Source organism: Tripterygium wilfordii, chromosome 16 (assembly GCF_013401445.1).
Source record: "Tripterygium wilfordii isolate XIE 37 chromosome 16, ASM1340144v1, whole genome shotgun sequence".
Lineage (NCBI taxonomy): Eukaryota > Viridiplantae > Streptophyta > Magnoliopsida > Celastrales > Celastraceae > Tripterygium > Tripterygium wilfordii.
This window is the reverse complement of record NC_052247.1, coordinates 4,049,178-4,071,677: the sequence shown is the minus strand read 5'-3', so window position 1 is coordinate 4,071,677 and position 22,500 is coordinate 4,049,178. Positions and strand designations below refer to the sequence as shown.

The 22,500-nt window shown below is 36.8% G+C and overlaps 3 protein-coding genes and 1 pseudogene across 6 annotated transcripts; 3 read left to right on the top strand and 1 right to left on the bottom strand.

The window, feature by feature from the left end:
* Window positions 1-3,076: 3,076 nt before the first annotated feature.
* On the top strand, window positions 3,077-3,497 carry LOC119980692. Its single transcript, XM_038823487.1, has one exon. The coding sequence runs from the start codon at window positions 3,105-3,107 to the stop codon at window positions 3,495-3,497; it is 393 nt and encodes a 130-aa protein (XP_038679415.1). The 5' UTR covers window positions 3,077-3,104.
* A 1,103-nt stretch (window positions 3,498-4,600) lies between these two features.
* LOC119980903 (probable calcium-binding protein CML15) lies at window positions 4,601-5,276 on the top strand. The gene has a single exon (XM_038823738.1). The coding sequence runs from the start codon at window positions 4,696-4,698 to the stop codon at window positions 5,191-5,193; it is 498 nt and encodes a 165-aa protein (XP_038679666.1). The 5' UTR covers window positions 4,601-4,695; the 3' UTR covers window positions 5,194-5,276.
* Window positions 5,277-5,514: 238 nt separating this feature from the next.
* On the bottom strand, window positions 5,515-16,277 carry LOC119980691 (annotated as a pseudogene).
* On the top strand, window positions 16,016-22,193 carry LOC119980509 (protein Dr1 homolog). Of its 4 annotated transcripts, none has more exons than XM_038823227.1 (6): window positions 16,016-16,240; window positions 16,666-16,727; window positions 18,997-19,086; window positions 20,452-20,546; window positions 21,556-21,624; window positions 21,898-22,193. In XM_038823227.1, the coding sequence occupies exons 2-6, from the start codon at window positions 16,673-16,675 to the stop codon at window positions 22,060-22,062; spliced, it is 474 nt and encodes a 157-aa protein (XP_038679155.1). In that variant the 5' UTR covers window positions 16,016-16,240; window positions 16,666-16,672; the 3' UTR covers window positions 22,063-22,193. The 4 variants fall into 4 exon arrangements, with proteins under 4 accessions (XP_038679155.1, XP_038679157.1, XP_038679154.1 ...); XM_038823229.1 differs by having other exon boundaries at window positions 16,663-16,727; window positions 21,901-22,193; XM_038823226.1 differs by having other exon boundaries at window positions 16,663-16,727.
* Window positions 22,194-22,500: the final 307 nt, after the last annotated feature.

The following is a 22,500-nucleotide window of genomic DNA, read 5'->3' as shown; positions in this document are numbered from 1 at the left end:
CGGATATGTACAAATGTAATTAATATATGAGTATGTGGCAGTTTAAGGACTACATACGATCAAAGGCGATGTGAAATATGAGTTTAATGGTTAGATATGATTTAGAGTCAGAGAATAGAATGGTCCATGATAGATAAGGTTAATCGGATATTTATGTGGAAAGCAAAAGGATAGTTTAATTTAGGCTTGTGGGTTGGGCCTTGGCAAAATAATGGGCCCATTGTGAATTATGGGACACAAATGTCTTATTATGTGTGATCCCTGGTATCTCGTATTTAATATGAGCCTAAATTCACAACATCATATCCGTGTGCGTCGAAGTTTCCCACCTGACATGGTAAAATAGGTCAAAATCAGGAACGAAGTTACAGAGAACCCAATGCTCCCAAGCTTTTCAAAATATTTTTACTATATATACATATAAGTCTGCAGTTGTTATTCGTTGATTTGATGGTAAGTTGTTTGGGCATGGATAATGCATAGAGATTTGTGTTTTACTGATATGATTGTATTGGGAGCTGCGTACTCTCAGTCTCTGGCTCAATGCTCTCACCGGACAGCTTCCTTCGGATCTCGCTTCGTGTATTGGGCTTCGGAATTTGTATCTCCACGACAACCTCTTTTCCAGCGAAATCTCGGAGTTTTTGTTCGGAATGAAGGATCTCGTGCACATCAATCTTGCTAATAACAATTTTACAGGTGAAATCTCTATAGGATTTGTAAGTTTCCGAGATTGAAGACGCTTTACCTTGAGAACAATCGTTTGTCAGGGTCGATTCCATCTTTGAAAGTCCCAAAAGTGATTCAATTTAATGTTTCAAATAATATGTGAAATGGGTCGATACTGGAGAGGTTTCAGAGGCTCGATTCCATCTCCTTTTTGGGTAATTCATTATGTGGTGAACCACTTGAGGGTTGTATTGGTGTTAAGTTCACACTTTTAATTCACATAAGAGAATTTATATATGTATGTGTGTGTACACACACATACACACGTTGACGAAGGCTTGGTTCGTATACGATTTTGGTAGTTGGGTGGGCCTCAATTGGAATAAGTGGGCAAACAATGAGACATTGATACATCTATTCTTGGAAGATTAGCCCAACAATTTTGGGACAAGAAAACATCACCTTCACCATTGTAACCCATTTTTTTGCTTGACCCAAGAAGAAAGACATTAAATCACACTTTTGGGTTAGTAAAGAAGTCTCATTGTGATTGCTCTAACGGGACATTTGGTTGATATTTTGAGGAAGGAATGAGGCTAGCCGATGGTGAGAATCACTTATTTTCTCGTTTGGTTGAGTTTAAGAGGGTGGAATCCCAAACTCATCCCACCCTCATTCCCTCCTCATGGAGATTAGCCAAGCTTCCTAAAATGATGAAATTTGCTAATCTCCACAAGGGATAATGAGTTTGATAATAAAAAGACTATTATATCCCTTATTAAGAAGTAATCACAACCATTAAATTAATCTATTCTTATTTTTTATGTTCAAAAAATTGGGTAGTATGAAAATTATACAATTAAAATTTTAACACTCATGCTCACTCTTCATTTCATATCAAACATGGTGATATTCATCTCACACTCATCTCATACTCACCTCACACTCGCTTCAAGTTCGCCCTACACTCACACTCACACTCACACTCACACTCATTGAATTAAGAACGAAATGCTCTTTACTATTCTCATGCCCAAGTTTGAAACTTTTGACACTGCAATTTGTGTTTTTTTATAATTATTTTATCTATTTTAAAAAATAAATTTGTGACATCGTAAAACGTGCGATAAAAGGGCTTACAATGTCTTGTTCCTTGTACCTTAGAGTTCTCAATAGCAATTCCCAAAAAAAAAGACGTTCCATTTTTATAAAAATCAAATTCAGCCTTTACGATTGTGGCTTTTTTTTTAAAAAAATATTTTGTGTCGTTTTTACGGTGTCGTTTCAATCTCTATGATTGTGGTTCTTTCCACTCTAAAATTTTAGTTGTTTGCACAATCATTTCAGGGTACAAGATTTTCGTTATTTTAAGTCTAGACCTGGGATGTTTTTCTATTATATATTTGAAGTTCGAGGGTTCTATTTCTAATAATTGTCTATTTATAATATCTTATCGTTAATGGATGACTGAATTAATATTACAATAGCAGGTTCAGCGTCGGCACTTCGTAAAAACTACACAAAACGTTCATAAATAGTATTTTTCGTTGCTTTACGAAATGTTGTACAAGTTATAATTCAATTTAAATGGCTCTAGTCTTGCAAAATCAAGTTATATTTACTAGGCTAGATATTAACAAAAGACATATAAATAGTCCAACAAAAATTTTGGGGCACAAGGTGTCCCAAATCCCAGTGCGTGGCCACAACGGTGCTGCTCCTATAAAAGTGAGACTTTTCAAGTTCATACGTTTTGGTCTCAGAGATTCATCATTAGATTGTCATCCAAATTGTTTAATTAAGCCTCATCTTTATAACTACAAGAGTAATGCTATAAACTCTCAAAATTATGACCCACATTTTACCTCTAAAACTATGTGACATGTTCACGGTCATTGATTATAAACAAACATATATGACTCACTTAACATTAAATATGACTCATTAATTGAGGGTAAAATGAGATCATATTTGGGGGTATTGAGCATTATTCTAACCACAAACTCACTACTTGGAAATTAGAATTTGAAAATACATGATTGTCTTCCAAAAGAAAGAAAAAAAAGCCGTGGTTGGATGGTGTGGAAAGAAGGTAGACAAGAAAAAAGATCAAACTCACATCACAATCACATGATGATGACTCACTTTCATGACACATATGGAATCTCTCTTTCTCCTTTTCAAGTAATATACATGCATCAAGAAACTTCCCCTTCTTTTCTTTACGATCATGTAAAGCTAAAGCATTCATACATACATGCAAACTCTTACCCTTCTAAGTAAAATCAATCAAAACACCCTAAAAGCTTCTTTAGCCCTTTCCACGTTGTGTTCCACCACCCAGACACTGATATATTGACAGACTACATGTAACTATTTGTATATATAATAGGATGAAGAGCTTGTTTTGCTTCTGATTACACAAACAAGCAAAAATGGCAACACCAACATCATTATTGTTGCCAGACCAGCAGCAACAACAGGCAGGAGAAATAGGGAGTAATTCGGAAGCCGTACTACCGGGAAGTTCTTCGGGTTCTTCAGGGTCAATTGGATCGTTCTTTGCAGTTATGTCGGTGTTAGTGGTTCTTGCAATAGTTTCATGTGTTGTTGGAAGAATGTGTAGAGAAGGTAAAATAGAGTATTCCATGTCTCGATTGGATAGTATAAGATATAGAGGGTGTTTTGGGTGGGTGAGGAGGAAATGGAGAAGGTGTGTGGATGGTCATGGTCATGATGTTGAAGTTGGAGCAAAAGTGGTGGATTTTGGTGGAAAAGGGAAGAATGTTCAGGCTAAAGATGATGAGGTTGAGTTTCCTAGAGATTGACATTGCAGCCTGTGCTGTGTGTGTATTTGTGTCAATTAATTTGTGCTCAATTATATATCTATTTGCATCATGTAAATTCTATGATATTTGGATTGTTTTAATTAGTATTCTCCCCAAACTTCTAATTATCTAATTTACATAGTGTCGAAACAAAAAGTTGAATATGAGTCTCCCTGTTAAAAGCATTTGTTCTTAACCAACTCATCGAAATGGTAACGGCCTCCAACTTAGTTGGTAATGCATTCCCACATCTAAATATTAGGTTTGGGGTTCGATCCCCCTCCCCGTCCAATGTATAAAAAGAAAAACCAACTCATCCAAATTCTTTGGTGACTGTTAAGATAAAATGTCGCACACATTGGAAAGTTGAGAGAAAACAAAATTCTTTGTGAATTAAGATCCAACACCTCTCAATTGTAAAACACTCTTTTAAGGACAAAACAACGCGATAATCACTTGGCGGTAGCCTAGTTGGTCATCTCTGGACTTAGGGCCTACGGTGCTCAAGGTCGAGAGTTCGAACCAACCACTTGGGATATTTCCTTGTGGAATCCTGGTTCCATGGGTTACTCTCACTTCTGAACCCTTACCTGCATGACCTTCGGCCCAATCTTACCTGTCGCCAATGTGGTGCGGGTTGTTCTGGCGACCCAAAGTCCGAAGCACATGTCAGGCTTGATAATCGCTTGATTATCAAAAAAAAAGTTAAGAAGACGACAAAACCATGATGCCTAAGCCTAAAGAATGTCGGTGCCACCGGAATTAATCATCTCTATTTGCTCTACTGCCACCATTTATGAGCTGTGACAAATGACTAGTTCACAATGTCCACCAATACAATCATGTCCTCTCTCCATCTGGTTTTTTTGTTTCTTATTCCTATCACATTTCCTTGATCCTTCCATATCTGCTGATATGGCATAGTCCTGAGGTTCCTAGAAACCTACACACACCAAACAAATTGTACCTATTTTTAGGAACCCCAAAATCCAACCACACATTCATAACAAACAAACAAACAAGAAAAAGAGGGAAAAAAAAAACACTCAAATCTTTCCTCATCTTCACCGCCACCACCACCTCCTAATCCCATCACCCACATTCTCTTCATTATCAATCTATCAACACAATCAAGCTTAATTTCCTGTTTTTCCCATCTGGGTTTTGTACAAATATCTTGTTAATCAATTGCAGATCGATGCCGAGCATGAGTATGGAAACATTAGAGGTTGATCAAGTCAATCAATTAAGAGAAGTTTTTGCCCGATTCGACATGGATTCCGACGGGAGCCTGACAATTCTTGAGCTTGCAGCACTGTTAAGATCACTAGGACTAAAGCCATCAGGAGACCAAATCCATGTCTTGTTAGCAAACATGGACTCCAATGGCAATGGAACAGTAGAATTTGATGAATTGGTTAGTCTCATATTGCCTGACATGAAGGCCGACATATTGATGAATCAAGAACAACTCCTGGAGGTATTTCGATCGTTCGATCGAGACGGGAATGGGTACATTAGTGCGGCAGAGCTGGCAGGGTCTATGGCCAAGATGGGTCAGCCATTGACATATAGAGAGCTAAGAGAGATGATCAAAGAGGCTGATACTGATGGGGATGGTGCCATTAGCTTCAATGAATTTGCTTCTGTAATGGCTAAGTCGGCCTCAGAGTTTCTAGGGCTGGCTTTGTGCTGACAAATTGGTATGTAAAAAAGTAAGCTTTACATTGTTAATATGACGAAACTAAAATGCCAAAGATCTCAATGTTTTTACTCCAATTATCCCAAATGCTGAGATGGATACATATGATTTATGAAAAATTGTGGACCCTATGTGATTCATATTAAAATCGTATACATCCATCTTAGCATCGGAGATAGGTGAGACAAAAAAACATGGGATTCGTAAGACTGCTAACCAAATGTGTTGTTCTGGGAGATGACTTGTTTTCAGAAACCTAATTTGTAAAATACAGGGTACTTATCTACCATATATATATGTATGCATGTAAGTATATATACATTCGATGATTCTAGAGTTTTTTCATAGAATATCCCGTACTACAATCCAGCCAAACAGATCAAATATTACTCATCAATTTTGTAAGGATTACTAAAGGTCAAAAAACAAATGGAAAGAAAGAAAGAGAACACCACCACTTATCATGGATTCTTCCATCCATTCATTCAACTGATTAACTCCCGCAGCGTTGTCCAAGAAGAGTTGCTCAAGTTTATACACTCCCATCTCACATAACTGGCGATAGATAAATGCCTAAAGCATGCTCGGCTATAATCAAGAACTCCCACAAGCTAACTCAGATCATCAACACTCCAAACAGCGCCAAATATGATGGGACAACCAACTTAACAGTAATTCTAATATGATGTCATCCTAAGATTTTTAGACACGGTTTTAATTGCAGGGAAAGAAATCAGTTTCAGTTACTGCTTCTCTGTTTCTCTCTTTCCTTCTGCATGTTCTTTCTCCGTGCCATGATGAGAGGGTCTGCTTGGAGAGTCCCCACTTCCATGTTTACGATGTTTCGAGTGTTTTCTGCTGTTTCCTGCTCTTTTCTCGGGAGGATCCTTTCTCCCCTTTTTGATCTAGACTGGTACCGACCTCGATGGTCGCTGGATGAAGAATCACTATAAGTATCCCTGCTTCTAAGCCATTGCCTCCTTGAGTGTTTTCTGCTCCTGTCATCTTCAGAGGACGAGCAGCTAACAAGATCTTGTTGGGGAGAAGAGGGCGACTTACGTCTTCGCCTATCCTCTCGCAATGCGATTTCCATATCAACTTGTTTACTAGATTTTTTTTCAGAAAAAATCACTCTTCGCATATTGCTCTCACTCATAGGAAAATTATCATCAATATGCTTAATTCTCTGGGTTTCAACCTCTTCCGAAACCTCCAAGTCATGCAATGCCTGTTGATTTGCAGGAGTTCTGCCAGGAGCACTGTGATTGGAAGATGACATAAGTTTAGAAGGCACTGTATTAGCACTTCCTCCATTGCCCTTGTTAAGTTCTTTATGAGGACCAGGAGTAGTGTCTTTATTTGTTGATTGAAGTGGATCTGGGGGAACCTCTAGGCCAAGTTCTTTGCCCAGTGATTCCAAAAAGTCACCAGCTATCAAACGGCTTAATGTGTTACTAGCTGCTTCAATCTTCTTCTCTGGATCCTCTGCCTTGTTGACAATGAAGGTTTCTACTTCATCATCAGAATCATCAGAGAATATGGCCCGCAAATAAATGGCGGTCATTACCCATGATGGACCGACTGCAAGGAATCTGTTATATGGACAGAGTGCATCCACAATGCAAACTGATAAATTAGATAGAAAAACTAAAGGCTCTCATGAAGGGAATAGCATATTTTCAATATCTTTTGATCCAAACAGCAAACTAATATGGAGGCAGGTAATGACTAGCAACAATGATGTCATTCTGGTTTTCTTTTTCAACTTGGAATTAACAATCTTTTGAATGGGAACTTGGAAGTTGGAATTAACAATTAAAAGTTGATGCTTTACAATGGACAAACTTAGCAAAGTTACGCTAGTATGAAGATACTCTCAAGAAAGTAGAAATAACAAGTTATTTAGATATGCAAAATCAGAAAACGGTAAAACAGAACTGCAAAAGTAACCCAAGAATAAATATTTCTATTATCTACATTGAGTTGATCTATCATCTGCATTCAATTGACCCATAAAGGGTTAGAGTTTAAGGATTTCAAATGTTATCTGATAAAAATGAAGAAATTAGATTAGCAAATAGAATATCAAGTAGTTGAGAGATTCTAAAGATGGTCATGGCATAGGTTATATGAAATGAGGACTAACTGAAGGAACCCAATAAAGCAGAAAAGCAAAGTTCATGAGGATTTAAGAATAGTAAATGCAGAAGAAAATGTTGATTGGATGGGATGATTGTGTGCAGTGATGACAAAAACCTCAAGAAAGAACCATTAAGGACAAAGAAAGGTGCTCGAAAAGACAAGAATTTTGTATGCACAAATTCTAATGATCAATAATGGTGATCATAAAAGCATTGCATTGTCCCTGAGATATTCAAGGCTTGATTTAGTAGTTACATGTAAAGCTACAAAAAGAAATTTTTAAAAAAGGTGGTCAGGGGGAAGGAAGGAAAAAAGAAAGGGAAATTTGCATTATATCAACTGCTGGGCTAGCAATGAAACAGAAAGAAAGCAGGAGCAATGATACTATAGATGACTGCCATATGTTCATCAACCCTGGGCAGAGCCAGCTTGCAATTATTAAAATTAACAAATATGATTTTATATCACAAAATTACCTTGTAGAGGTCAACTGGCCTCTCTAACATTTTTGGCTTCTACCTCCAGTTCAATTCCCTGTTCAGCAACTTCTTTGCTTTGTTCTTGAGCTTCAGATATAGCCACAGGAAATTGGTCTCTATTTATAACAGTTTCTTCCACTTTTGTGGCTTTCAGAGAATCTGATGTAAATATTAAAGAATCCATCTTGCTTCTTATCCGTGGAGTTGGCGGTCGCTGAAAATGGTATTAAATAAGTCTTAAGTTGTACTGTTAGGAGACGTAACACACAGACACAGTATGGCAGCTTCAGTCATGAACCTACTACGTGATAAGAACAGGAAAATTCACTGGAACAAAGGATAAAACATCATGAATATGATCGAAGCCTTGGTCCCAAACAGTTTAGGGCCGATTACTTGAATCAACAAGAAAAATTAATTTGAACCAACTACATGAATTCTCTTCTACCATTCCTTCTTATCTACAGCCAAACTCTCCACTGATCCTATCGAGCCTGTGTCCTTTCTAATTACTTCCACCCATGTCTTTTTTGGTCACTGTCTTCTCTTTGTACTATCTACCTTACATGAATTTTCACAATTCTCCTCATAGCTGCAACTACTGTTTCTAAGTTTTGCATGCTCATACCATCTAAAACAACTTTCTGAAATCATATCTATAGTCGGTGCTACACCTACCCTTCATTCTTTGGGCATGTCATCTCTTAATCAGCCAACATTCCACCATTCATCATTGCAGGGCATATAATAGATCTACAGGATTTACCATGTAACTTCAACTTCAAGGGAATTCTTCAATTAAACAAGTCCCCAATGCACTATTTCATTTCATCCATCCAGATTAAAATCCCATTAGCTACATCCTTCATTAGTCTCTCCCTCCCTCACTCCGTGTAGAAAACAAGATACGTTATTACTTTTTTCCCAGTTTTTCATTTTCCCCTCCTCCTTTCTGTTTGTCAAAAAGTGAGGGATTCAAGTGAACTATTTAAATGTCAGACCCCCTACAGAGGATTCAATAATAAATTTCAAAAGAATTTCAATTCTAAATGAGGGGGTAGAAAAAATCACAGCAGCTTACTTGCTCTGACAAATAAATTTCTGTGATGATTATTCACTAATAAACAAGTTATAGGCAAAATGTAATCAAAACGTTTGTGACCAGCAGTCAACTAAGAAAGCAAAACATGTACCTTGCCCATATAAGGATCAATGAGATCAAAGCGCTTGCACAGAATAGGTGAAGGGCGCCATTGAAACTCTTCCCTTTTTGGGTACATTTTCTTTGCCATTAAATCCTCAGCTTCAGCATCCTTAAATTTCTGTCGACAAAAAACTAGTAAGAATTTTTGTCTACATATAATACCGTCTACACATAAAAATATATATCTAACACAAACAATAGAATTATCACACCTAAAATATACCTCCAGTCCACCAGAAGTGAACTGCATCCCTCCAGCAGCCGCAAACTCCATGAGCTGCACTGAAGATAGATTGCTTTCTTTGTCCAATTTTGCCTTCTGTAATGCCTCAGCAGCAGCCTCAAAGTCCAATCTCTCACGAGCACGAACTGCTTCTGGCATATTGTTAACACCACCAGAATAGATGGTGCGAAGACCTCCTTTGTACTTCTCTTTGAGAAATAGCTCAAATCTTTCCTGCTTTGCGGGATCATCTTTGAAAGGCTTTGCAAGTTCAAGTAACTCACCCTGTATGATAGAAAATAAAATAACAAATGAAAAATGAGAATGAATCAACTTTACATTTCTGTAGAAGGTAAAACCAAAAGAAGCCTAACTTAGAATATAGAGGAAAGCCCCTAAACATAAAATATTTAACAAACAAAAGAGAGAACAAGGAAAGAAGTAAGCCACTTACAAACGAAGCAGCTTCAGTAAATGTATCTGAAAGATTGAATTGGAGATTCCCAGTATCCACTGGAGTAACTGAGGTACTAGAATCTCTTGGGCTTCTCTCCAAAGGCCTCTCCCCCAAAATTTTGCCACAGCTCTCTGCAGTCATCTTTTGCACAACGGGAATCGATTTCCCATCCAATGCCAACTTTGAATGATTACTATGTTTCTGTTGCTCCTCCCACAATTTCATTGCATAATAGTCATGTCCATTACCATCACTCAGAAAACTAAATAACAGATTCGACTGATTCTTCTCTTTGCAGATATCCTCATATAATTTACCACAACGAGCAACTAAAGTTGCAACTCCATCAATGAGAACCTTAAGACTATTATCCTCGGGAGGGTTAACCTCTTGGGGAGGAGGAGCAGCATACTTTTCATCAGTGACAAGAGGACCAGGAAATACATGGCGAGGCACAAAATCCTTTGGTATTACTGGAGGATTAAACCTAGAGAATAGTTACCAACAAATAAGAACTAATGTAGACTGAAAACAATAAAAGGAAAGTAAAAGCACATAATGCATATGCACTTTGTACACCCACATAGACGATATTTTTTAGAATGTCCCGTCTCACACACCACATAAACCTGCATACTAATACAGATATATAATTTTCACCCATCTCACATTTACACCGACACATACAGGCATGTATTTCTCAAAACTACGCATATTAGAATAATTCTTGGGAAAGAAAAAAGATTGCAGTCAGTTTAATAAGAATCAAGTACATTGTTTCTTTGACTCGAATCAAATCACCCACAATAGTCTATTATATTGGTAATTTTAAGGAATATGCAACTAATGCACAGCATTGAAGATAACATACATGTGCAGCTTCTGATTACCTCTCCAGCTGGTAATCAGAACTTGAAGCAACTCTAAATCCAGGAAGAACACCTGCCTCCTTCCAAACTAATTTCAGTTTATCATCTGTGCTTGGTGAGAGTTCTTCAGGTTTTTAAACATAAACATCATTGAGATCCTCTGACCATAATTAGCATGAAACAAACCCTTTAGATTAGTTATAATAGATATATCAGCAACAAAGCCTTACTTGAAAAATGAATGACAGAAGTATGCGTCACAGGGAGACAGATAATAGTAATTTGCAAATCACACTTTATAATCTAAAGTAATGAGTGAACAGCTGAGTAGTAAATTTTAATGACAATTAAGATCAATCAGAGATAATAGCCAGTTCTGGAAAACCAAACAGAGCTTTTGTTTAGCATAATCATGTAAATACATAAACATGACAACCTAAAGGTTTTATTTAAAAACTACACAAAGATGAATACACAAAAAAAAAAAGCCCGCATGACAATTGAAGGGGGAATCATATAACACGAAGCTGTTTTAGTAAGGCAACAAATATTTTTCAAATAAGAAATGCACTCAGCAACTGACATAATCCATCTTATTTCGAGTTTGGTTATTCCTTGCAGGATCCAACACTACGGTTGGCCATATAGAAATAGAACTTGCCCCCCCTTTTAACCACCAGGACAAGTTAGATTTTTCTAGAGCATGATCACAACCAGATTCATTGAAGGCAAAGTGCAAAAATACAAACCAGCGGCATAGATATCCTCATCCTCGGCATCATATTCTTCAAGGGCTCCTATGCCAAAACCAGAAGCAAGCTTTCCTGCTGATAAATCCTAGCTAATTAGTTTAATAGAAGTATAAAACTAAAAATAAAGTAAATTGTTCATAACTAACATAAATAAATGAAAAAAGAAGGCAATAATGCAACAAAGAAGCATGAAAAGCACGGACTTTCCAGATTATAGATATTACATTTAAAACCAAAGAGACTTTCCCTTATCGACAGGGCTTTTTTATTCTCAGGTTCGCAGTTACCAGATACGAGTGATCTTTTCTTTCCTATAAGAAAGAAAACTGAAAAGTTATTTTTAAAATGATAGCAACCAATGAGTTAGTAAAACCAGGTTCACTTCAAGAAAAAGCATACCCCTGAACTCGGGAGCATTCTTAAATGGATCATATCCTAAACCATGTGAATCGTGCTTTGGATTGAGCACAAAAAGCTGTAGGGAGAAAATGAGTCATACAAACTAGAAATCGATTCCCGTCTCCTATTTTGATAAGGATTAGGATCATTATTGTCTTGAGAGGCACACCTTTGGGGCCCTTCAATAAAGTTTTTTTCCATTCAAAAAAGTTATTCAAAAATTAAAATATATTGAAATGTCTCTTATCTCTCCCCCACTCTCTGCGTGTGTCTATAGTCAGTGATAATTTCTGAAACCTTTGATAAACAGAGTTTCAGTCATGACATAAAGGGCACATTTCCTCATAGTCATACCAAAGCCACAAATATAATCAACAAGAAGAAAACTCCTTACCGCTGTGCTTTGAGAAGCGGCCACATCGTCATTACCAGTATGCTTCATGCAACTTTCTAAATCACCTTCAGCTAGTTCGGAGTCGGCAAGCTGGGCTTTTGCATCATCAGAAGACAATGCCAGAAAAGCTTTTCTGGCTTCTCTGCGAACATCCGTAAGAAAGTTGTTAGAATAACAGAGTGGCTGTTTAAAAAAAATAAAATTCCAAGCAACTACCAAAGCAGAAGAGCCATATCTAGCCAAAGACTCTAAATAAATATGACATGCTATCATTACATGCTGATTCGCTGACAACACAAAAGTGAAAGAAAAGAAGTAATCCAAAAAAATAGCACCAGAAACCAGCATATTTTTTTGGGTGGGGGTGTTACTGGTTATCTAATATTATAGTGTTATTCCATAAATCCAATCTTCGATAAAATCTAAGATTCTCACCGAAACCTCAAGGATGGTGGGAAAGGGAATCATACAAGTGGTGCTATTGTGGTCACCAAGGAAATCAACCCAAATCTAATCATTTACATGGAATGAGAGCTATTCCATCAGGAATAGTATTACCATATACTCGCTTGCTATACTATTATACTGTATCAAAAATAAAGAAAGATAACCATTTATCATTCAAAATATCAAAATGAGATTACAAGCCCGGAAAAGCCCTGTTGTTTCTCTCTTTCCAATTTTCTTTTGAATGAAGAGGGATGGCATAACTACTTACCCCCCTCAGTTAGCTCCCTTGCTGCCTTACGTTCCTCAACTGGACCAGCAACTGCCCAACTCATGCCCATGAGTTGCAAAGCCAATTTTACCAAGGTACTGACCCGATCACAATATAAAGTTATAGGTATTAACAGTAAGCGGTATTGTTGAACACCTTCTCATGAATGATTTTCAGTATCAGATTAATGTCGGAGACCCTTCTTCCAAGTAAATTCAAGTTGCCAACTAACAGCTAACACAATCAAGTAAACATCAAAACAAGAAGTACGAAACCAGATGAAATGCAGAAGTATAAGGTGGACATACTATATAGTGAATTTGCATGTGAATCCTTGATTGAACGACGGCGGCGCCATCCCATCTTCAGCAGCAATTTCTCACCTAATAACCACGAGGTGGAAGTTAGAGTCATAAAATTTGCACCAGTACACATCTAGAAAATAGACTAGTATAAATTAACAGGAACACACCGATAGACTCTGTAACTGGAATAACTAGTTCATCAGGAACGGGTCCAGGAATAGCTGATGGCCTGCAACAACAAAAAAAAAACATCAACAAGCTCAGGAAATGAATATGTAAAATGTAAATGAGTGTTGTGTGTGATAGTGGGTGTTATAACGTGACCATAATTTTTCAAAAAAAAAAAAACATTTTCCTGAAATACTAAACATGCCAAAAAGGAAAAGGCAAACTAATAAAAAAGACCTCTTCTGTTGTTCCTTCACAGCTTCTTTCCGAGCACATTCAGCAGCTGTAAACCCGAATGTTTCAAACCGAGAAGATGTACCCACCTGACCTTTCAGTTCCTAATATGCAGAAGGCAAGAGGAATTATAAAAGTTGAATCAGGCTTTGAAACTTTAATATTTCAGGCAATCATTAAGAATATAGCTTTTTTCCATAGAAAGACTAATATGATACAACAGGATATATGACAAGATCATGAAACATGAACTTCTTTTTTCATGTTTTGGATATGTCAGCAAAACGCTGGAAGCAATCACTTTTTAACAGTCAGGATCTTTATTAGACATATTTTTCAATACCTTAGAGCTATTTTGGAACATAACCCAAAGTCCAAACGTTGAAAAAGTTTCAATTATTAACAAGCTCAACCAAAGCAATTCAATATATTTCCCATATTTGGTCAATGTTGAATCATTTACAACATAAATTTGGCATCAAAATATGGTAAAATTGTGGGATAACATACAGCTCTTTCATCCTCATCCAGAAAATTAAGAATGCTTTGCTGTTTGACTTCAGCTCTGTTTTTCCGAAGACGATGTAAATGACTGAGGAGTCCATCCTGTAAATTTTCTTCAAGGAGTCAATCTATAAGCTGTATCAAAATTAAAAAACATGTGAAATAGTTTTATTGTAATGTAATTAAAGATATACCCTCTTTTGAACCCACTGTATTGGAATAACCAGCAGAGAATCCTCCTGTAAATGCTCCATGAAACCTTCTTCGTCCTTCTTCATCTCTAACCTGAAGGAATACAAATTCCCATCCCCAAAATAAAAACAAAAAGAGAAGAAAACTGAATCGGGGTTGGATCACTGAAGGTATATATCATCATTAAATCCCAATGAAACCAAAGAAAATGTATTGAAAGGCATTAAATCTTCAACTTATGCAAAGTGATATCTCCAAACAGTACGCAACCCTATATATTGGGATCATTTTCCATTACAAATAGAAAATGCATAATTTCATTTGAAATTGCGGCTCAGCCTAAGAAATACGCATGTCCGCATTACTCTAAGCTACTGTTTCTAAATTGGTAACTTCTTCCAAAATCTCCTAATAACAACCTTATTTGTTTGGTTGCTGAGAAAACGCGACTAGGGAAGTTTGTATAGTAAATTCAATCATCCCTTTATCTTACTGTTACTTACTAATCAAACAACCAGAGTAAAAGCTGCTCACAGATTCATAACCAGGAAAAAAAAACACAAAAGAGAGATCAAAACAAAAATTAGGGTAAAGAAACAGAGTGAATGTCATTCAGGGTAAATAAATACCTCTTGCTTCCACGAAGGTAGGGTTCGCAGTTGACCAGAGGCCTCGGCGAGGGCTTCTTCTTGCGGCTGGTGTTCTCATCATCGCGCTCTATCGGTGTACCCACGAAAACGAAATCCTCCTCGTCGGAATCTATTTTAACGTTTCTAGGGGTGAAATACAAGCTACAATGCCGAAATTAGTGGAGAATTGCAGCGACATAATAATAAGAACACTAAATTGCTTCAAGCAACGGAGGCTCTCCTGGTAAAGGCACGGTAGCAGACTCGAGACGGAGAAGAGTCGAAGTTATTGAGATGGGCTTTCGGTTCCCATATCCATCTACATAATTGAGCCCATAGATATTGTTTTGGGCCCAGGCCTTATTACATTTAATAACCTTTTTTTTTAAAAGATCATGACACCGAAATATATTCATTACTCCATATTGAGAAAGAGAAATTGAAAACTTAAGACATTAAATTACCATAAAAATATATTACAATCAAAAAAATTAAAAAAAAAACACACACAAATATAAAATCAGTCGTCCCTGAATGACATTGTATTCCATCGAATATCATCGAAAACTGAACGATATCGTATTACACCGAGACTCTATTAATACTTATTTTTTCTTTACACTGATTAATTTTTAAATATATATAAAAGAAACCATGAATATTTGAGAAATGTAAAGCCCAGGTACTTCTCTACCTATGCAGTACTCATTAAGGTTCCCCTTGTTTCCATCTACAAAAAAGATTTTGCTTGTTCCATGAAACTTTCAAAAAATTCACCAATTTTCGAAGCAAAATTAATTAGTATTTCAACACATGTTTTATGAAAATATATAAGAAAATAGTTAATGAAAACCGAATAGTTAATAGTTAACCGATTGAATAATTGAAATAACCGCAATTAATCTACCAATCGCCAATTAATTTTTTGTCAAAAAAGGGGAAAAAAATGACCAAAACCCACTGTTTACACCCCTAAAAACAAATACTAAAAAATCAAAAATTTCCTTAAACCTAATTTTCCTTAAAATAAAAGGAGCATATATATATATATATATTTTTGTAAAAGGTAATAAAGTTAATTTTTAGATGTATGTCAAATAAAAATATTTTATTACATATATTAGTCTTTATTCGGCCCCTCATTCACGCTTTTGATTCGTCTTCGTCCGACCATATACTCTGTCTCCTCTCTCTCTTTCTTCACCTCCACCCCTGGCTATAAATTCATCGGCAACGATCACCGCCAACGACAGTTCCCTAGCCCCTAATTCTGTTCCCTCTCGTGTTTCTTTGGATCTCGCCTTTAGCTCACCCTCGATCTCCCTGCCAGCCCCGGAGTCGGGTTGTCTCTACCTGTTTCGTTCCCTATCAGGTATTTTTCTGTTTTTACGCTTAAAATGTTCGTGCATGATTATGAGTTGGTTGTTTTTGTGATGGTTTTGTGTCTGCTGGTTGAGGTTGATTGGCTTATTTGTGGGTTCTCTCGTCTCTGGTTTGTGTGTGCGGTGGTTTGGCCAGTGATTCTTGTTTCTGTACTTCCAACTTTGTCAGCAGCTTTGCTCTCTCGCAATTATTTTGAATTTTAAATTCAAGTAATTCTCTTGTGTTATATTTGTTGCTCGGATTAATATACCGGCTCGATCCGCAATCTCTTATTAACAGAAGATAGAAATTTTCTGATAAAATTTTGAAAGAAGCAAATGAAATCGGCTTGCAGATAACTGAGATTGTATAATTTGGTGATCGTTTCTACTTATATGATAAAAGTCTCTTTTTCCCTTGGCTGTCTGATAGAAGGGTGAAGATGGAACCCGTGGATATTGTTGGCAAGTCAAAAGAGGACGCTTCACTTCCTAAAGGTCAGTTTCTTTTCTTTTGCTGTGAGGTTAATTTGAGGAGGTATTTTTTTAAGTATGTTTAGTCTGTCAATTTAAGCAAAAAGGGAAGTAAGATAAAGCCTGCTTGGTTTACTTTTCTTTCAATGTATGTAGGATCGGGAATAGTGATGTCATACCCGAATAAGAAAACATGCTCTAGCCCAATGGAGAATGAAGGGAACTTTGAGTCCCGCTATACAAACAGAGTTTTGAGTTCAAATCCCACCTAATGCGCCATGGGGTTAATTGATACCAGTAGTATGTGGGTGATTGCTTGTATCTCCAACGTGGCTTTGCCTTTGAGGGGTTCCGTGTTTCTAAAACAAGAATATGTATTCTGATTACATGCGCTTGAATGAAATTTCCTCTCAAAAGAAATCTTATCCTCTCAGTAAATCTCCCAATCTACTACAACTGACACACGTTTCATCACCATCCTTGCATCTTACCCTGAACTCTTTCTAATCATGATAATTATGACTACAGTTATGATCTTTCATATTTGTTGATATTATCATGGTTGCACTAGAATATCACTCGTGCTTTGAATCTGCCAGTCACGAATCTGCTTAGTCTATGACAGATCTAGCTGGATTCTTGATCTGTGCCTCCCTTGCATTTATTCCGTACAAATATTTGTGTGTGTGTGAATTGTTCGATGGGGATGAGGATTTGAGCCTTCGCCCTCAAGCACCGCGGGAAGAACTTGACCACTTAACTAGCATGCTCTTCACTCCAGCTTTATAGCTAAAAATTGGTTTTGTGGTTGGGCACACCTCGATGCCCTTAGGTAAAGGTTTATATACCATTATTAAAATATTCTTAAAAGGGGGACATTATATACGTCCGCTGTATATGATACAGAAAGGATGTAAGGCTATGAGGAGACAACAACATGCCTGATGAATGAATAAGAAATTTACTAATGAAAATAAGATTTTTGTTTCAGGGTTTGAGATAACAACATGCCTGATGAATGAATAAGAATTTTATTATTGAAAATAAGATTTTTGTTTCAGGGTTTGCGTCCCCAATACTCATTCATGATATTTTGCACTCACTTGTGGTTGGATTGTCGAAACTGAAAATAAAAGTGGACTTTATGTTCTTTGTTTCTAATGTTTTTAATATTCATATATTGTAGAATTAAATGAAATGATATTTAATTAGTTACCTAGTAAGGGATGAAACATGAATTAAATCCAAGGTGTACAAAGTGAGATTCGAAAGCAAGACCTTAGAGTTTATGACTTGCCTCTGAGATTCATTCCAATTTCCAACCACGCCCACTGCCCTCCTGTCTCCTAAACTCAAAACTTGTAGTTGTTGATTTTTTGTTGTTTTGTGCCTATTAAAAAGAAATTGATACCTTTTTAGCTTAATGGGATATCATGAATTACCTTTATTAGCCTTGAAGCATATAGCTTCTACAATGGATTACTTGTAAGTAATTCTATAGATCATTCCTCGATTTTATACTAATCAGAAAGCAATCAAAAATGTGCTATGTTCAATTTTAAAGCCCTGTAAGTCTGTAACTGTAGTTTTGCTCACTGTTATGTGGAATGGTTTCTGTAAACTTCAATCTATGGGTGCATTTTCAGATAGTATTAGTTATCACTTTTTTATTGTCTTTTTTGGTACTTTGGGATGTTCATGTAATAACTGTCCAGACTTTCCAATTTTCAACAATATCCATAGATATTTGGGTGAACATAAATTTGGACAGGACCAACCTCTCTCCCATTATCTTTCATCTTTTTCTTCAATTGTTCCTCCCTGTTCTCCTATCATTCTCTCTAACTTCCATCGCTTGGACTCTCTTTCATCTGGAAAGAAAGAAATCATAGCACTTTTGACTTCAAGGAGACCCTGTGCGTTAAATATTTATTTTTCCTTTCATTGTATCAATCTGCTTGAGGCAATTATCCCTGGTTCCTTGTAATTCCTTGGGTTGCACTCTCTTCAGTGGTTTGATAGAATTTTAGCCATTCCCAAAAAAAGGATACTAGAGAAGTTCCGTGGGCAACAGCTTGTGGTGGAGACTTTTTATCCTTGCAGTAAATTATGATCTTGTAACAGGATAGGTTTGTCTCTCTGTGTTTGACAAATTTCATTGATTCTATGGAATTGATTTTTAGCGTTTCTATCTGTCTGACTGTATAACCTTTCTCGTGGGTTGCTTCTTCTTTTGTTGCTTTTTTTTTTTTTGCCTTTTGGCTCTGATGTGTTTGTGAATCGTATGTTGCAGCAACTATGACCAAAATTATTAAAGAGATGTTACCCCCAGACGTTCGTGTTGCAAGAGATGCTCAAGACCTTTTGATTGAGTGTTGTGTAGGTAAGATAATCATGGAATTTTATAGCTGTTATTTAAGCTAATCTTTCTTCTATGACCAGCTTAATGATTTTTTACCCCATTTGGATTCCTTGTTCATGGCTTTTTAAAGTAGTTTTGGATGGGTTGCTCAAATTGCCCCTATAGGTGATTATATGCTTGATTGTTTTTCTTTTAGTTAGCATACAGTTAGATATTCTGTTTGCAATCTGTAAAAAACATTTCATTTATGAGAAAGCTTACTGTTTTTTCCCTTTTTTTCCTGTTCTTTTTTTTAGTGTAACAATGCAAAATAGTATGGAGAAAGGCTCAGTCTTTGGTTTTGTTATGCTTGAACAGTTGAACTTATTGTTTCTTTGCTATATTCGTCTAACATATTAGCTTTGAAGGAGGAAGTGTTGTCTTTTCGAGCCATATGTTCATCCAAATGGTTGCAAATAAGAAAAAGTGATAAATTGTTGTTGGGGTTTACTGCATCATTGAAGATAATCATTTGCAGGCTGAAAATAATGCAGGCCTGACAATTTATGAAGATTTATCGATCCCTTAAAAAATTGTCATCTGAAGACTTCTTTTAAGAGTTTGAGTACTTTCCAATAGAAATTTTAAATTTATAATTACTTGTAACTAAGCTAATTAGGACTTAAATAGGATTGTAGGACATATAAAGGCCTAGACATCCCCTAAGATCATAAACTCGACTAGATTACTGGGGTACTCTTGATGGGGAATATTGCTTTTATTTGTTTTTTTATATGTAATTGTTTAAGTGTCTGAGTGCGTATGTCCGTGTTCTTTTAATAATATTTGGGGGTGAACGGAATTTAACCTTGCACCTGGTGCAAGGTGCAAGGTATGATGAGCAGGCCACAATGCTCTGAACAGGCAAATGTTGCTAGGACTGAGAATCTGAGATAGCATATTAGTCATATCAATTTCATGGTAAAAGGGCCGTTGATTTCCAGATTTTGTGGCTGCATCTAAGCTATTCTCTATTCTCGGAAGCTTAGAATGCAAAAGATATGGTAAAAACTCCTATTACTGCTACTTGGTTCTATCTTAATTTCTTATCGAGCTTATGGATTCATAGTCCTTTTATGAAGAATCTGTTTAAAACAACACTATAATATCTTGGAACAATTCTTGGCTTTGGAATTTGGATTAATGCCTCTTTTTTTCCTGGCCTAAAAATACTTAATTGTCTGGTAATCTATTGCCATTTCTAGTAGAAACAGTTGCAGCATAGTTTTGTTTTTGTTTTTGTTGGATATTCTACCAAAATGGTTCTTTTGAAATTCGTAGCTATATTATGCAATTTATGTTTATTGATAACGATTGAAATTGTACTTTTTTAAATGACCCTAACAGAGTTCATAAATCTTGTATCGTCGGAGTCCAACGAAGTTTGTAGCAGAGAGGACAAAAGGACAATCGCACCTGAGCATGTGCTTAAGGCCTTAGAGGTCTGGCCATAACCTTCTTACTTTTTAAATCTCATCAGGGCATTTGTCTATACTTGTGAGCGTCCTCTGATGTGAGATTTGCTCTGCTTAATTATGGTACTCATTCTTGCTGTTGTATGTGCTTCTTCTTCTTTCTCTCCCTGGTATTGTCAGATTGTGTCCATACCTTTCCTCTGAGTAGTCGGAAGAATCACAGGTTCATGCATAACATTTCCATTGTGTGTTTGGAGCGTCCTCTGATGTGAGATTTGCTATGCTTAATTATGATACTCATTCTTGCTATGTGCTTCTTCTTCTTTCTCTCCCTGGTATTGTCAGATTGTGTCCATACCTTTCCTCTGAGGAGTAGGAAGAAACAGATTCATGCATAGCTTTTCTTTTCTGTGTTTGACCAGTGTAGGATGGTTTTGGAGTATGTAACTTTCTTGCCCTAGATGGTTTCATAGTAGTGATCTGAATGGTATTCAGTTGAATCGGTAATGAATTTTCTGTGGGGATGTAAATTCAGACACATCAGGGGATTAAGACTTGCCGCAGTGGCAGGCCCCCCCACCTCTCTCCAACAGGAGAGTGGTTTGAAGCCTCTTCCCCACCCCCATACAACAGATTACATGTCAGAAATTTAGACACATGATATACATATACTTCTTGAATGAAGATGAGATTATTGGTTAATATACCTCATTAGATAAGTGTTGGTAGAGGCATTTTAAGCCTTTAGCACTTGCAGATATGGGAATCTAAGCCACTATACAATTGTGAGGATTATTACTTCCCTAGCAATGGGGCCAAGTGTTCTGCTGCTTTTTCTGATTTGTAATATTACAAGTTTGTGGCTTGCGGCGGTTTGAGATGTTTGTTGCAAAGAAGAGGAAGCCTACTCATACTTTTTTTTTTAAAAGCCAACTTATGCATTTATTAGTCTATGTGGCTGAGAGTTACTAATTCATGGTTCAGTTTTTCTGTACATTACATAAATCTGTTTCAGTCTTTTTCTGATCTCTGTTAGGTTCTCGGGTTTGGCGAGTACATTGAGGAAGTTTATGCTGCTTACGAGCAACACAAGCTTGAGATAATGGTAATTGAGCATTTATTCATCCTTCCATCTACCTTAGATTTAAGGGCAACTTTTTGGTCCGAGTGATTCAATGTTGGCATTAACATTATAATTGAAAGGTTTAATGAAGCATTTTTCTCCCCTTTTCTTTGTTTTACTTTTTGGCTGTTTTACTAGGGTGGTTGAATTGGGATGAAAATCAAGAATCATGGACCTTCCATGCACCATGATTAAACTGAGAAACCTTGCATCTACACTGTTAATCCTGATAGTCTCTTTGGGAATGTCTTCCAGCAGGATTCATTAAGGGGTGGCGGCAAGTGGAGCAATGGAAACGAAATGACGGAGGAAGAAGCCGCGGCTGAGCAGCAAAGGATGTTTGCTGAGGCACGTGCCCGAATGAATGGTGGAGCCACCACTCCCAAGCAACCGGAAACTGACCCAAGTTTAGAGAGCTAAGTTTAGGACCTTTAAGTTCCTTGAACTTTGTGGTCCAGTTGTAGAGGTATATATAACCTAAAGGCCACATGTTCAATTCTTGTAAAAAACATCTCCACATATTATGTGGAATAAGGTCTGCGTACATTTTATTTGTCCCCGACCCCGGTCATTGCAAGAGCTTTATGCACCGGGAGTTGTTTACCTAGTTCCTTACACCATAGGCAAGCATTCCTTGACTATACAAATGCTTCTAACCTTCTGTATCATGTAGAAGTCATTGGGAAGGGCACTGGCCTATGTGGATATGCTCGTTCCTTTGTACTCTATATATGACTCATATTTATACTTAACATAACTAGTGACAGTTTCGCCATTAAAATCTTTTTTCTTTTGATACAATGAATGGGGAGAGGATCGAACTCTAAACCTAATATCTATGTGTGCGAATGTTTTACT